This window comes from Limulus polyphemus, unplaced genomic scaffold (genome assembly GCF_000517525.1).
Source record: "Limulus polyphemus unplaced genomic scaffold, Limulus_polyphemus-2.1.2 Scaffold6072, whole genome shotgun sequence".
In the NCBI taxonomy this organism is placed as follows: Eukaryota; Metazoa; Arthropoda; class Merostomata; order Xiphosura; family Limulidae; genus Limulus; species Limulus polyphemus.
This window is the reverse complement of record NW_013671682.1, coordinates 18741-34107: the sequence shown is the minus strand read 5'-3', so window position 1 is coordinate 34107 and position 15367 is coordinate 18741. Positions and strand designations below refer to the sequence as shown.

The 15367-nt window shown below is 31.0% G+C and overlaps 1 protein-coding gene across 1 annotated transcript in view; it reads right to left on the bottom strand.

Annotated features, from left to right (window-relative positions):
- The window catches only part of LOC106473319 (actin-related protein 2/3 complex subunit 2-like), a gene marked incomplete at its 5' end in the record, with an annotated part of 35903 nt that overhangs the window by 9339 nt on the left and 11197 nt on the right, over positions 1–15367 (bottom strand). The window contains 2 exons of the mRNA XM_013934002.2: positions 1220–1346; positions 8820–8913. Coding sequence (XP_013789456.1) covers positions 1220–1346; positions 8820–8913 — 221 coding nt within the window. The remainder of the gene's footprint in view (positions 1–1219; positions 1347–8819; positions 8914–15367) is intronic.

Sequence of the window (15367 nt, the reverse complement as noted above, 5' to 3'; positions counted from 1 at the left end):
GGCTTATAAACAATTTTTTCATCATTCTAACTTAGAATAATCTAAACATGAGTATGCTGTCAATTTGCTCTTAGCTTTTATTTATAAATCCAACCATTTATGTTCATAGGAAATAATTTCCCATAAAAAACACATTTTAACAATAAAAAATTGAAAAACATTTCACCAAAAGAACTTAATGGGAAGTAAAAATAGAAACTAGACAAAATGTAAAACTCTAAACATTGTTTAAGTCAAGAAATAGAGGGAACAAAAAGAAAGATAAGTTTTTAGCTTTGCTGAGTGATAAGGATTCAAGTTGTCAGTAAGGCCATTTAATACCTGCTATTGTCACTCACAGACCGAGTTTACAAAATATCAAAAAGAAATAGTAATTTAAAAAACAGTTCCCTCTGCAATACTAAAACTACATTCAACTGTTGTAAGTCTCATGAACCAGAGCACTGCCCATTTAGAGAAGAAAAAGAATGAAATGTTATCAATGCTATTTTCCTCACAATGCCAACAAGATAAAGTATGAATAATTAATTAAAGATAATTTATAATATTTAATCACAGACACATTTCAAGAATAAAAATAACTCAAATGGATTTTATTCTCAACATTCAATATTTATTGAGCAAGGTTTCAACTCTACCTGGAAACATTTTCAGGTTACTGGAATAGTAAGACAAAAGATTTAAAAATATTTTACAGAATATTTGCTAGTTAAATTTTCAAAGGTTATGATCTTAGAATTGAGAACAAAAAATTCACGAATACAGTAAGAAAAAAACAAGAACTTAAACAACAGTTATGCACAGTTCTCAAGCTCTCTCAATTTTATGTTTCCAGCTGATAAATTATTAAATACTGCTGTACATGAGTATAACAAGACATAATCAGTCTCATTAAAACGCACACACTGTCAAGTAATATTAGATGGCCTCTTATACAAAACATGTTTTGTAAAGTGATGTTTTCACTGATTTCCATCTTTGTGTCAGTAATTTCATTCATTTCTTGCAACTTTACTAATCTATCCACTTCCAGGTCAATAATTCAATGCATTTACTTGAGGGATTAAAAATACTAAGCAAGTACTTAAGCTCTATGAAATTTTATGGCCTGTTTTACTTACTGATAAAATATGAATAATTCCATGGAAAAATGCATATCTAGCACGTCTGGAATTTATTAAGCATTATTTGTTTTTTTTCCATGAAAGATCTAACTTACCAAAAGTTATATAGCCAATGTTGTCTCCAACTCTTGCGTCTGTATGTTCAAGCTCTCGGGGAGGTTCACGGTGACTGAAAAGGACTTGTGGTGCAGTGTGACTTGCTTTTCTTCCTTCCTTGAATTCCTATGAAACAGGATCTTATATTTTAGGTTTTGTTTATATAAGTTCTCTTATCATCCTATTTCTTTTTCTTGGAATTTGGATTTGATTAGTTATATTAAACAACCAATTAAACATATATTTTCACACCAAAGTAATCCAAAATAATTTGTTTATTTTCTCTGGTATGTAGTTAAAGCCTATACTGATAAAATTGTACAAGTTATATTAAGGGTTAGTTACACTTGATATAAATAGCTTACTCAAGCTAGTGCAGTGGTGTGTTGCTTGGTTGGTACCATGCTTTGTTGCTATATTTGTTCACAGAAAACTCTTGAACATTTGACAGTAATATGTAGGTAGAGTAAACTTGTGGTTTCAAAAGTATGTGAATATTCTTTCTGAAATATTCATACTGCAAAGGCATAAAGTGTTGAAAAGCTAAAGAGCACTATATCTTCTCTATAGAAGCAGAAAATACCACACAGAAGTAGATTCCACAACCATATCTCAAAGCAATCTGGAACTACATCTTCATTTGAAAGTTAAAACTATGGTTACATAAAAAGTTCCTTTCACCCCAAAAAAGCCATTGCAATGAAGCTGGGCATATCTCCTGGTACCATTGACAAGATTAGAAATAAAAAAATGCTTTCAAAAGAAAAATGGTGTACGAAACTGGAATCATGGCGATCCTGTTCAATCACATAACTTAAATTCTTTCATGTCTTTTTGTAGCTTTAGTCTCCTTAAAAACATGGCCTCAGAAGCCAACACTTACATATACCAGAGAGTCTGCAGAAAATTTATAAAATGTATTTGCTGAGTTTGACTTTGCATTTTTGGCAGAAGTTGTTGCAATGGAAATAAGTGTTAGTCAATAGTGCCCTCAAGATTGAGCATTACTGTTGATAGCTGCAGACCTGTTCTTATAAAGTCTGATTAACCATCAATAGCAACAATTAACAAATAGTAATATATATATATGAAAAATTGAGTCACAGACATTATATATGAGATTACAAGAGATTACATATGATCTTTTGTTTTTTAAGAGATACCCGCATAACTTACAAACAATATGAAGTTTTGAGAGAGCTGTTTGTGGAATAATAGATTCCTGTACAACATTTTATTTCATGATCATGTAAAATATTTAAAGTACCTGAAAAATTTTAATACTCTGTTGCAACAAGGAGTGGGAGAGATTTCCATAAAGAAGTATGTATAACATATCAAATATCTTTAATTGGCCTAGTTTGAGATAAACCTCAATATAATTAAATTATTTTAGCACAAATATTCAGAATATGAATAATTTATATTACAATAGAATATCTGTTAAAAACATTGTTTGTTTTTGACAATCAGCAGGAAACATAGGGTTTGAAAGTACTTACATTCTATAGCAAAAAGATGGATCAGATTTAAATAAACAAATATTATGGGTCTGAAAAACTCAGATTTCATGATGTGAACTGTGTTTTTAGCAACTACATTTTATCATATAACAGGATAAATTACATGCACCTAAATTTACAATATTTTGCCCACCTATTGTATATGATCTACCACCCAAATTTTTTAACAGTTTTGTTATTCGAACTTTCATTTATACACACTTAGCATGTCAACAAAACATCTTTATGCCATCTGATTTAAATTGACAAATGTGTCAAACTAAACAGTTTTTAAAAAGCTTCACTGAAAATTTATAGGAAAAATAATGTATATTTTTATACTACCAAAGTAAATTTATTTAAAGGTACTTAGAACTTGAGCTTTGATACCATTTACAAATAATCAAAACTGCATTTTGAATGTAATCTGAAACTATAAAATCCAAATAAAGTTCATTCCAAAATTAAAATAAAAGCAATATTTGCTAATGCTCAAATGTTCTTAATACACATCACCATAATTTATGTTTGTTACACTAGAGAAAATTGTTTACGACATTATTAGAAATAGCATCATAATGTAATTTTTAATTATAGCAACAACAGTATGTAATAAACAAGGACTTACAAAATTGTTTTCTAAATACTGAATACAACCATAAAATAAAGCTAAAAACCTAAAAATGTTTGTAAGTTCTTTAAAAGTCTGTCATAAAATATAACAAACTGGTCTAACAGGTACTAACTGAACAACCTGGAAAACCTAATATTTCACCACATAAATACTCAATGGATCAAGCCTACAAGATCCATTAAATTATATATATATATATATATATATATATATATCAAAAGCACAAAACATTGAAGCATATACTTTAGCAACCATTGATATAAAGAATATTTTCTATAATTTTATAATTGACACTAACAAGGAGCACCACAAGAAAAATGTTTGATTTGTTTATCATTCCATAATTGGAGTTTGGTTGGGTGTATACATGGTAACTCAATAAAACATAATGCTAAAAAACATTGTGTAAGGAAAAAGTTCACAAACATTAAATATTTCTTTTAATGTTAGAATTTACCTTACAAGAAAATGAAATTACTAATGACTTTTGAAATCATCTCACAATAAAGCTCACTAATTGAAACTCCAATAAACATTATATAAATTACATCTATAATACATGTAGAAGCAAGAATGAAGTACACAATATTTCAAAGTACATAAAGGAGTTTTAAGATTTATTAAAATTCAGATAGAAACACAAACATTTCTAAGGAAGTTAAAAACACATTGGACATTTTGCTAGGCAACAAAAACATATAGTAAAACTATACTGTTTTTACTGATCATATCACAATTGGAAATGACCAATTGCTGATTATTATAGTGCTAAATCAGCCCTATTACGATTATGTAAAGTTGAAGATGTCATTGTGTTTCATTGTTGACAGTTTAGCCTTAAAAATTGTAAAGACTACTGAGAATATACTTTGAAGCTTCATTACATTTGAAATGGTTAAAGCTATCAATAAATGTCCTACACACAGAAAAATCACAATATCTTTCTCAATATCTTTCTCTATTTTATTTGAACGGGTGAAAAATAAAAATGGGAACTGACCTTGCAGCTAGTATATGATCAATACATAATGTTATGTGACCATTGTAGAGACAAATTTTTGAGGTTGATTGCCTAAATTCATCTTTCACTTCAGCCATAAGTTCAGTCTTTGTTATTAATCTACACATTTTGAACTAAATCACTTTCTAAATCAAATGAAGTATTCCAACCAATGGTAAAATAAAGTGACAACATTAGAAAGTTTTCATTAATAATCCGGCCTGATTCTAAGCCTCCATGTAATGTAATGTAGGCTACACGCACATGGTGTATACTGAGAAGTATCAGTATATGTACCGTAATGCATAAACTCAGTGTGTATGTGGTGCGATTGTTTGTCGTTCACAGAGCATCCATGTACTAACTTCACCTTGTACACAAATTGTGTGTTACAGGGTTAGCTGTACTGTACACCAGTATTTCCAAAACACTGGTCCTTGAATTAACTTCTACCAGTCCACAACATGTCTTGGCTGTTGAAAGCACTTATTTATTTTTCAATATTTGATGACTAAAAGTTGTGTAAGTCCTTTTCACCAAAAATAATTTTGAAATTTTACTGGTCTGTGATTGCCAAAAGTCTGGGAACCCCTGCTGTACACATTATTGTACGTGGCTCTGTTGTGCTGTGAATGAATCCACACCCCAAATCAACCTTTCCATAAATAAACTGTAGGTCATTCCACATTTGGAAGGTACAATAATAAAAATAAAAGTTAAATGTTTTTATCTTGGCGTGAACTTGAGAAACGACCAGTGCTGCAAGACAGACATCGCTGCAAGTTCTTTTGTCTGTTCATAGTTGTAATTCCTTGTAAAGAGAGGAATCTTTAAATCTTAAAAAAAAAGAAAAAGAAATGACAACTTTAAATCATTATGATAAAGAAGACCCACATCATGCTGGTTGAATTATTTAAAATGTATCACCTCCCGGCTTGACACACATGCTTTCATCGAATGTGTTTCAAATCTCAGAACTTACACTGTGTTGCTTTGACATTTGTCTAAAATCACAAAATATTAGCTTTTGCTGTCTATAAAGATGTATACACACACTCCTGTTAGTTTGACCCTGTCACCTGGTAGAATGGAAGAGAATGGTTGGAATTTTGTACGGAGAAAAAAAGCTGCATTTTGTTACTGCTGCCGACATTTTACAACATCAAATTCTGATAAGCAGTTTATTGTCATTGGCTACAAAATATGATTTCTTGTATGTGAAAGACTTGTAATATTAACTGAAAGACTGCCTGAGCCTGCACTGAGAAAGTTAAGAAGCCTTTTTCAACGTTTTATTGTCAAGTTATTCATTCTGTTTCTGTAAATTTCACATTCCAGATACTTAGGGTATGAGGAGTGCCTCATTCCATATCTGGGTGTGTATTGTCTTTATTGTAAAAATAATGTAATTCATCCAAAAAGTAACACATGTAGAACTGGAATGACAAATAACACTGGCCTTCTAACAACATGTGTATGAACTGTGTGAATAACTCAAGGTCACATTAATTAAAGCTGTAAACTTCAACAGACTATGTAAAAGTTAACTTGTAACAAACATCTATAATTGTATCAAACTTTTAACACTATTTAAGTTGCTCAAAGTATCACACTCATTACAATGCCTTGGCACATACAGTTCTATTTCTACTCGCATGCAATAACTTTACTTTTATATTATAACACACTGTAAAGCAGAGCAAGCATACTAGTTACCTTAACTGAGTATTGTTAAGTCATCGCATTGCGTAGTTTGTCGAAAATTCGATGCCTCATTGAACAAGGTATATATCTATATATAGTTGGCTCGTGAGTTAAGAAGTAGAGAAAAGTGAAGTGAAAGTTCAGTCAGAGAAAACTTAGAAAATGTGTAGTTGGCCAGCATGCATGTGGTTAGCCGTAACGGACAATATCTTAAAGTAAGTTTCAAAGCTTAACAGAGATAAGGATAATAAGTTGTCTTGTCAAAGAGTGTTCAAAAGCAACTGAACCCCTCTGTGTGGACTTTGATGAAAAGGAGACAATAATTTAAATTTCGAGATACATCTGTGGTAATTCACAGGATAACGTAAGTGAATCTATCACAGATTGTACAGTAAGAAACATAGTTCTTCTTGTCAATTAGATTCTAAAGTAACTGAATCAGCTTGAGTGGACTTTTGACAAGAAAAGAGAATTATTTAGAGTTTTAGATACAACTGCGATATCCTGTAGTGTAAAGAATTTTTGTACATACGTTTGACTTGTTTTGAATATATATATATATATTATTTTTTGTTAAACCAAGTAGAAAAGCCTCTCCTATATTTTCATGCACTTCAAGCTAATTATTTACATGTCTAATTATCTGATGGATATGCTTATAGTCAACAGAAATAGCAATAACACTCAAGTAATCTTAAGATTACTTCTTTATACTTGACAGTAAAATACAGCAGACAATTTTGGTTTGTGTTGAGTAAAGTCAATGCTCCTAGCAGTAACAGAACTTTTGAACCTATTTATAGCTTAGTTTGAAAGTGAGGCAAATCACAGTAGTTTCTGGACATTTTATTAAAGTGCCTGATATATTTTTTGTATTCTAAAATGCATATTTAAAACAATATGAATTATGTTTTGGTCAAACAACACTGTGAGAAAAATTAGGGTTAATGATCCAAGGCATCCATGTGCAAATGGTCTCAACACTTAAATAAGGGTTACATCTTTTCTATACTTATTTTTTATTTATTGCAGTATATATTTCTCAAAAAACCTAAAATGAAAAAAATTAGAAACTTATTAGGTAACAAAATTAAATAAAATTTAAAATGACCAGACCATCAGAAAGCGAGGCAATCTTGTTGTATGTGAGTGCCTTTAATCTCATAGTAACATTGAGCTCTACCACTGTAAAATTTGTTGCTACTGCAAATATTGAAGTCTCTAGCCATGAAAAATCCACATGTGTAAAATACAACTCAATATTTAATTTCTATCTGTTATACGTTCATGTTTTCTTACCTTAAAGGTCCAAAAGTACAGTAGTAAAACTTTAAATTAAAAAAAAATTAGAAGCTGAGTCTGTTAGGATAAGTAACTGTTATTGTCTGTTACAATCTGCATTCACTCTAGGAAAAAAAAAGGTATTATTTTACTTCAAATTTTTCAACTTTTCATTTCAACATTCATTAATGATTTGGCTGCAGTCAGTGTTATGATAGAGGAAATAAGATAAAGGGTAAAAAGTTTTATCAACAACAAATTTTTGACTTTGTTTTTAGATAAAATTTAGATTATCTTTTACGTGTTTCTGTACACATTTGATTAATTCTTAATAAATTATATAACAGGTTTAAACACAGTTTTTTAAATGAATTTCTAGTACACATAGCAATTTTTTGTTTATATTAGCCTATGGTAGCAACATTTTTAAATCTAAAGTTCTATAACTCAGAAGTCACATTTATGCAAATTCTGTTATACATGCAGAAAATCTTATTAAAATACAAAAAATAACAGCATTGCATGTCTAAAATGCAGATATAACAAGACTGAATTGTTCAAATTACAAAGCACTAAGTATTTTTTATGTAATACAATATAAAAAACATTCCACCACTCCAAGCATCCTCTTAAAAAAATGTGTCCAAAAGCTATAAGAATTCTGTAACAAGGAGCAAACTAGCCTTTCATCAGGACATAATAAAACTAATTTTATGTAATTAGACTCTTGGGTTTTCTTATTACTTATTCCATATGGTCTCTACTTGTGCTTGAGTACAAATGTCACCACTGCTATGAGGATTATTATGATTGAAATGTAAATCTACAAAAGACCACAGCTGTGACTCATGTCTGACCTGTAGTAACTAACTTCTATCCACTAGCTTCTAACATAAGGCAGAGCAAAAATCAGTATAACCAAATCTTTCACTCACACCTAAAACATTAAAGAGCAACCTTTTTCCCCCTCATTTTTTATGCTTAAACTATGTTATAATGAGCAAATTTTCTAGTAATTAGAGTCAATCACAATTATTTCAATTAACACATCTAACAGGATGTGGCATGGCAAAATTAATTTATTCCAACAGCCACACTAAGTCCCATGTCTATTGAACCCAGCAAAATCCACTCTTGAAACAACCTGGCCTAACTGTCATTAAAGGATGAAAAACAAATGAATTCAATGACAATAAAAACCTCACTGTCAGTGTTAAAATTACAAATAAAAAGTTTTTAAAAATTTTAATTTAAAATGAATTTACATACAATATTTGTCAAACAACCCATTTTAACAATACTCTTAAATATATATCTTACCTTAAATACTTTTAAAAATATGGTTTGGTTAATAACAATTTTGGTAGAATCTGTGGACATTTTAATAAATTGACTTGGGTATTTAGTCTAGAAAGACCTTATTACACAATGGTAGTGAAAACTGTTTATAACTTTAATAAAACATAATGAATACATGCCTGCATGAAAACTTTGCCAATGATGATGTCATCTTCATCTCTGAAGATTGTGCTAAACACAACAGTAACTCGATCTGGTAGAGCTTCTACGTACCTAATTTGATTAGAGAAATTCTAAGGGTGAAGACAAATCACACACAATACCATAACCTAAGTTAGCCTACAGAAGAAACAAATACAGAAAATGACAATTCATGTATCCTAAAGCATATAAAATAATCGATATTTATTACTATATCTACATTAAGAAAAATTTTTTAAACTTGCATTCACATATTATATACCGTTCCAACCTATGAACCTGCATCAATAAATATCAGAACATTTCTGTATTATTTAGGCATCCCAGCAGGCTCTCTCAATGGTTCAGACAAGCCTGGGCCATTTCTATATTTTGAGGACCCTGGCTATAATAATAAAAACAATTATGACACATGAAAACAAAACAAGACATTCATTAGCTCAAAATAAAAGTGAAACATAATTTAAATATTTAATTTGTATATATAATTTGCAGCTCTAAGCTGAGAGTGTGTCACATTTTGGTCTGATTGGGAGGCACTTAACAAATGCAAAAAATAAGAAGTGTCTAAATTTGATGTCCCTTTGAGCTTGAGGCCTGGGCCAAATGGCCCACCCTCTAATTGGCCCCACATCCCAGTGTACCACTTCAATGACTAAGGAAGGTTAACAAATAAATACTGACAATCCATTTTAAACACAAAATATCTGAGATTTACAACACAAACATAAAAATGAACCAAAAAAACAAATAAACTAAAAATTGAAGACTATGTACCACATCTCTGCTAAATTGTGAAACTCACTTTACAAAATTGCTCATTACAGCTAAACTAACAATCACGCAGTCTAACTTCATTTTCACTAAATTTTTTTGGTTACCACACTTGTATCCAGAACTTCAAATAACTGTCTTTTTTTTCATCAAAAGTACATACAGGTTGGTTCAGTTACTTTAGAACTCAATTGATGAGAAAAACTATTTTTCCTTTCTCTGTTGTTGCAATACAGCTGTGAAACACTACATAAATCACCCACTAAGGCTAATCACTTACATGCCAGCTAACTTAACATTTTCTGACTTACTTTTCTTCTGACTGAACTTTTATGGACTTGCACTCACTTGGCTGCCTACATATACCTTGCCCAACCGAGGCCTTAAACTTTCTACAAGCTAAGAGATGCTATGATGTAACAATCTCACATAGGGAGAAAACTTAGAGGTTTCGAGAAAGATGACATCAATATTACTATAATATTTGAACTACACACTCAATGTACAACTCTTACCGAGTTGCATAACGAAATTTGTCATAACTATTGCTTTTAAATAATCAACTTTTAACACTCTTTTTATGAAAACTAAATAATTATTAAATATTAGATCACTAAAAGAACTAAATAATAACTTACACTAAACAGTCTTGTATATCCAATAGAACACTAGTCTAATTATACATGTAATGCTGAAGTCTGTCATTAATAATTTAATGTAAATAGCAAAAAACCTCTTGGGAAAACCTGCCAACATAACACTGATGTTTCATTTTTCGTTAATAACACAGACCAAATACAATCAACAGAAGCATTCCCAAAATTATAGATTGATCTAGAGAAATGAGGATTAGAAGTATGAACGAAGCATGCATGTACCCAAACATCTTTGTTGAGGACAACACATACCTAATTATCATCCTAAATTAGTCAGAGAAAAAAATATGTTAAACAGCTGGGTCAGCTACAAGTAAAAACTATCATTATAAATTACCATATGGTAATAGGAACTACAAATTCACTCAGTGAATTACAACTTGTATTGCGGGATTATTAGTTAGACATGGTTCAAAGAGCAATAAAACAATAAAATTTAGGTATAAACACATGTATACTGTTATGAGTTAAAAGCTATTTAGGAATAGCAAATGTAGTTTCATGTTACAATTTGAAGTCATTCTAGAAAGAAAAAAAAAGGATGATTTAGATTTTTTTGTTGGTTTTATATACTAATGGTAGTACTGCACTAAATGATTTTTAATTAATTAAATAATGCATCAAAGAACATAGAATAATAACATGCAAAAAACTGACAATGTTCCATAACTATCCCAATTTTTCTGGCTTTCTAACTATGTGAAAAGAGCCGTTACAAGTTCATCCAAGCTAGTCGATGTGTTTCCTGTAAGAATGAAGTTTGTAATAAAAGAGAAAAACAACATAATATAATACATCAATTGATAGAGGAAACACTTGGCTTTCTACTGTTTATACAGTACTGTGCAAAAGTATTAGGACAAAGTCAAAAATTAGATTTCAGGCTACTTTCAAAGAACAATAGAAGGTAAATCATAGGCGAAACATCAAAATTGTTATTAATCTTCATATTCAGTACAACAGAAACTCAGTAGAAGTGCTTGAGTTTAGCAAACAGTTAATATTTTATGTGTCCCACTTTTGCTTTAATAGCTGCAGACAGTCTTTCAGGCATTGTTGCAACATATTTAATCAAAATATCCTTTGAGATTTTACTCCAAATGTTTCTAAAACACTCCCATAAAGTTTTTTGGAAGTAACTTTTGATTTGTCAAGTTTTTGATCTATCAAATCCCAGATCTGCTCAATTGGGTTGAGATTGGGGCTTTGTGGGGGCCATTGCATCATTTGAATGACTCCAGCAGCTTTTATCTCAGCTAAGTAATTTCTGCATAGGTTGGATGAGTGTTTGGAGTCATTATCTTCTTGATAGTAGAATCCTTTACCAATAATACACAAACCACTGGGTATACCATGATGGATCAGTATCTGATGGTACTTGCACTGATCCATTATTCCATCTATTTTGCAAATATCTCCTGTCACCTCAGCCGTAAAACACCCCCAAACCATCACAGTGCCTCCCCCATGCTTCATGGTATGTGCTATGCATTGAGGTAAGTATCTTTCACCTTTCTTCCACTGGACATACAACCTATGCTTTGAACCAAATATTTCAAACTTGGACTCACCCTTCTCCAATCATCAACAGTCCAATTTTTGCACTTTCTTAGCAAATTTTTTAACTGCTACACAACTAAGTATTCTATTCTTGTTGAGTCTTCTTGATACCGTAGATCTGGACACTTTTCTGTCATTTGGTACATGGTCGTTTATCTCATGCATGAGATCAGTGGCAATCTTCCTTCTGTCCCATAGGCTACATAAACAAATATACTTAACAACAGTATCATTAAATGTAGGCATTCTGCCTCTTCCTTTCCTATTTTCAAATTTACCTGTCTCAGTTTCATGATCTAGGGTGTACTTTACAGTATTTGGGGAGCATTTCAAGTCTGTAGCAATTTGTCGGAGAGTTCAACCAGCATTACGTAAAGCTTTTATGAAAACTCTGTGCTCTACTGACAATTCTCTATGCTTTTTTGGGCCATAGCATGACAACAAGACTTAATATACAGTGTTAAACACTGTTTTTATCAAGGTCTATTTGTGGAGTGCTATTAAATTGATTTCTTCTAGCATATACCAGTACCATATGATAGCTCCATACTAGTTAAGACACTGCATGGGGCACCATGACAGTTATTTCAGACCCTAAATTTGATCAGTATGTTCATTCAAATAAAACACTTATGACATGCTCCTGGTACAAGTATATGGGAATTCGAAAGAATGATAAGTATTCTCACTATGGCTCATTCAATTGTCAACAGGGATCGGTGAAACATTGCCATATGTTGCAATTTACATTCTGAAATGGTATGGAAGAATTAGCCAAATAAAATGGAAAGAATGACAAAATATTATCTTGTTCTAACACTTTTGCACAGTATTGTAAATAATATAGTACTAAATATAAGAGAGAACTATTGACAGTTCCTAAAAGAGAGGATGTGACAGGCAGTTGTGGCAAGACGGGTCTGATTTTCTATTTGATGGCTCTGTAACCAAACAAAATTGAAGGCTATGAAAATCACACTTTGCTTGAGCAATGACAACATTTCTTACTTCTTGGAGGGGTAGTAAATAAATTAGGGAAGAGGGGATGCCTGGAAAGCAATTGTCACAATTCTCATACTAGGGGAAATTCAGGAGTTTTAAAATTATTGCCTTAAAAATTAAGAACTAAAACCTTATATACTATCAAAATATGAATTATTAGCTATGATTTTATGCTATACCAATTGGTTATAACTTGAACAAAAAGTAGTTTAATTAAATTTTTAATGTAACTCACGAAAAACATAGAGACATGCTCAGTAAAAGATGCCCATGGAGAGAGGAGTATGCAAGTTAATTAGCATCTAAGTTAGCATAAATTCCCCTTAATTTATGTGCTCCTTCTGCTAGACATCCTGCAACACCTGTTTCCAGTCTTTCTATGCCCCAAGTTACCACAGTGGAACAAGGTTCAGTTCTTCCATAAGTAAACTATCTATGATTTGAACTTGCATAATGTAATTAACAATGTTATAAGGAACTAAAAGATAATGTAAAAGTAATGTATCTGATCAAACAAGTGTTTACAAAAAGAAGTAATAAAGTAAATGTTAGAAATGATTTTAATAATTAATGAGCAACAAATCTGTAAATGCTATTTTTATAACTTTTAAATAAATGTTTGTACTATTCCATGCATTCTGGCACTGTGATTCTCACTTAAGTTTCCCCAAGTTAGCAACCTTGGAAAATTTCCAATGACTGGCAATATAAATACTATTTGTAACAGGATTTACTAAAAAAAATATTAATTATTATATAAGCTCAATTATCATTCAATGGAACTTATAACAAGCATGGAATAAAAACAGCCAGAAGTCTTGTTTTAAAAAATAAATTTACTATTTGAATAAATCTACTATAACACTACAAAAAAGTTACAATTACTTAATTAGTAAATTTCATTTTCCAAATTCACATTAAATTACTTTACTAAACAAATATTTTGTGATATTCTCCTACTGACATGAGTTGGTACTGAAAATGTAACAAATGTGTTGAAACAGGTTGAGATCCAGCAATTGTGTTGGCAAAGAAAAATGACTAAAATCACTGTATTTCATTTTCAAAACAATTTTGGACAGTACAAGGGTAGTGAATTATTGCATTATTAGATTGGAGAAGTCTTTTTCTAATAAAAACACCTTAGGTGTGAAAAACAGGAGCGGTCAAAAAAGGATTGAGTGTGCAACTAAAGGAATGAAATTAAAATTGTCTGTCAAACTGGTAGCTACACTTATAGCAATGATAAGAATTTTGCATCAAATATTAATTTATTTACCCTGTGGAAAATACAGTACCATGGAATGAATTCACAGACAATTTTAACCCAATGACCACCGGCTACTAATTTTCTTAGTAATCAACGCAAGTCTTGCTATATGTCATTCCAACAATAAAACTAGTGGATGAAATTGTTTGAAACTTCACAAGTACTTTCATAAATGCACATAGTTTAAGAAACATAAAGCCCGTTACTTTGATAAAGTTATTTATTTTTGCATTATGATCTTTAATATCTTGGAAAATTACATTAGGAAATGGTATTTATAAGAAATGATTATGATATTTATATTTGTTTCAGATTTGAACTTATTACTTTTTCTGTTTTGGTACATTATTTTGAAATCCCCAAAAATTTGTATCTTCCATAAAATGCAAATTTTATCTATTTTTAATTTTTTTAATAATCACGTACTCTCCTTATGGTTTCAAGTAATATACAAGACCCGAAAATAATATTTGTAAATAAACCTAAACAATAAATGAGTATTTATTTCAAGTTTATGTTTCATTGCAGCTGTACTTTTGCTTATGGTGTTGAGTAAACCACGGGGTTAGCAGCGTGAACTTTGTACGTTGTACCATAAACTATCTCACCCCTGTTGGTGGTCACTCTCATTCAGCCCAGCGGGGCCGCATTTGAACATTACTGTAGATATGATAGTAAGAAAGCTTTTCGGTACTTGAATATCATTTCTTTGAACTTTCAACCAAGTTTATTTCAACATTTTCACTACACCGAGAAACCTAATTGCCACTACTAGTGAGTGGTAATAGCTTACAATACAGATGGTTTCAATAACACCGCCTGATCCTAGTTACTTGATACATCCTGTTAGAAGAGATTACCATATGATACAGACACCATATTAGTCTGGTCACATTCCTCTCATTATAGGCAAGATGTATGTTGGAATTTGAAACTTAAGCCCTTCAGTGTATTAGCACCCCAACTGTGAGAATGTCACAGCTTTCCTTGTATTATTGAGATGAATGTGTTTAGTCTGTTTCACATCCAAAGTATGGGCTTTATTGTTTTCACTTGTTCTTGCATTTATTTTTAGTTTCCTGGATATCAAAAATAGAGAGAGAAACTGAAGTATCTCCCAACACATATTTGGATATCACATAAAGTAAGATGTATGCTTTTTTTATATAACACATTAGTAAATTTCCATGGTGTATTTCTTACTTTTGATGATAAATATGTAAATCATATTCATTAGTTGTACGTCATATGAATTAGTTTTTAC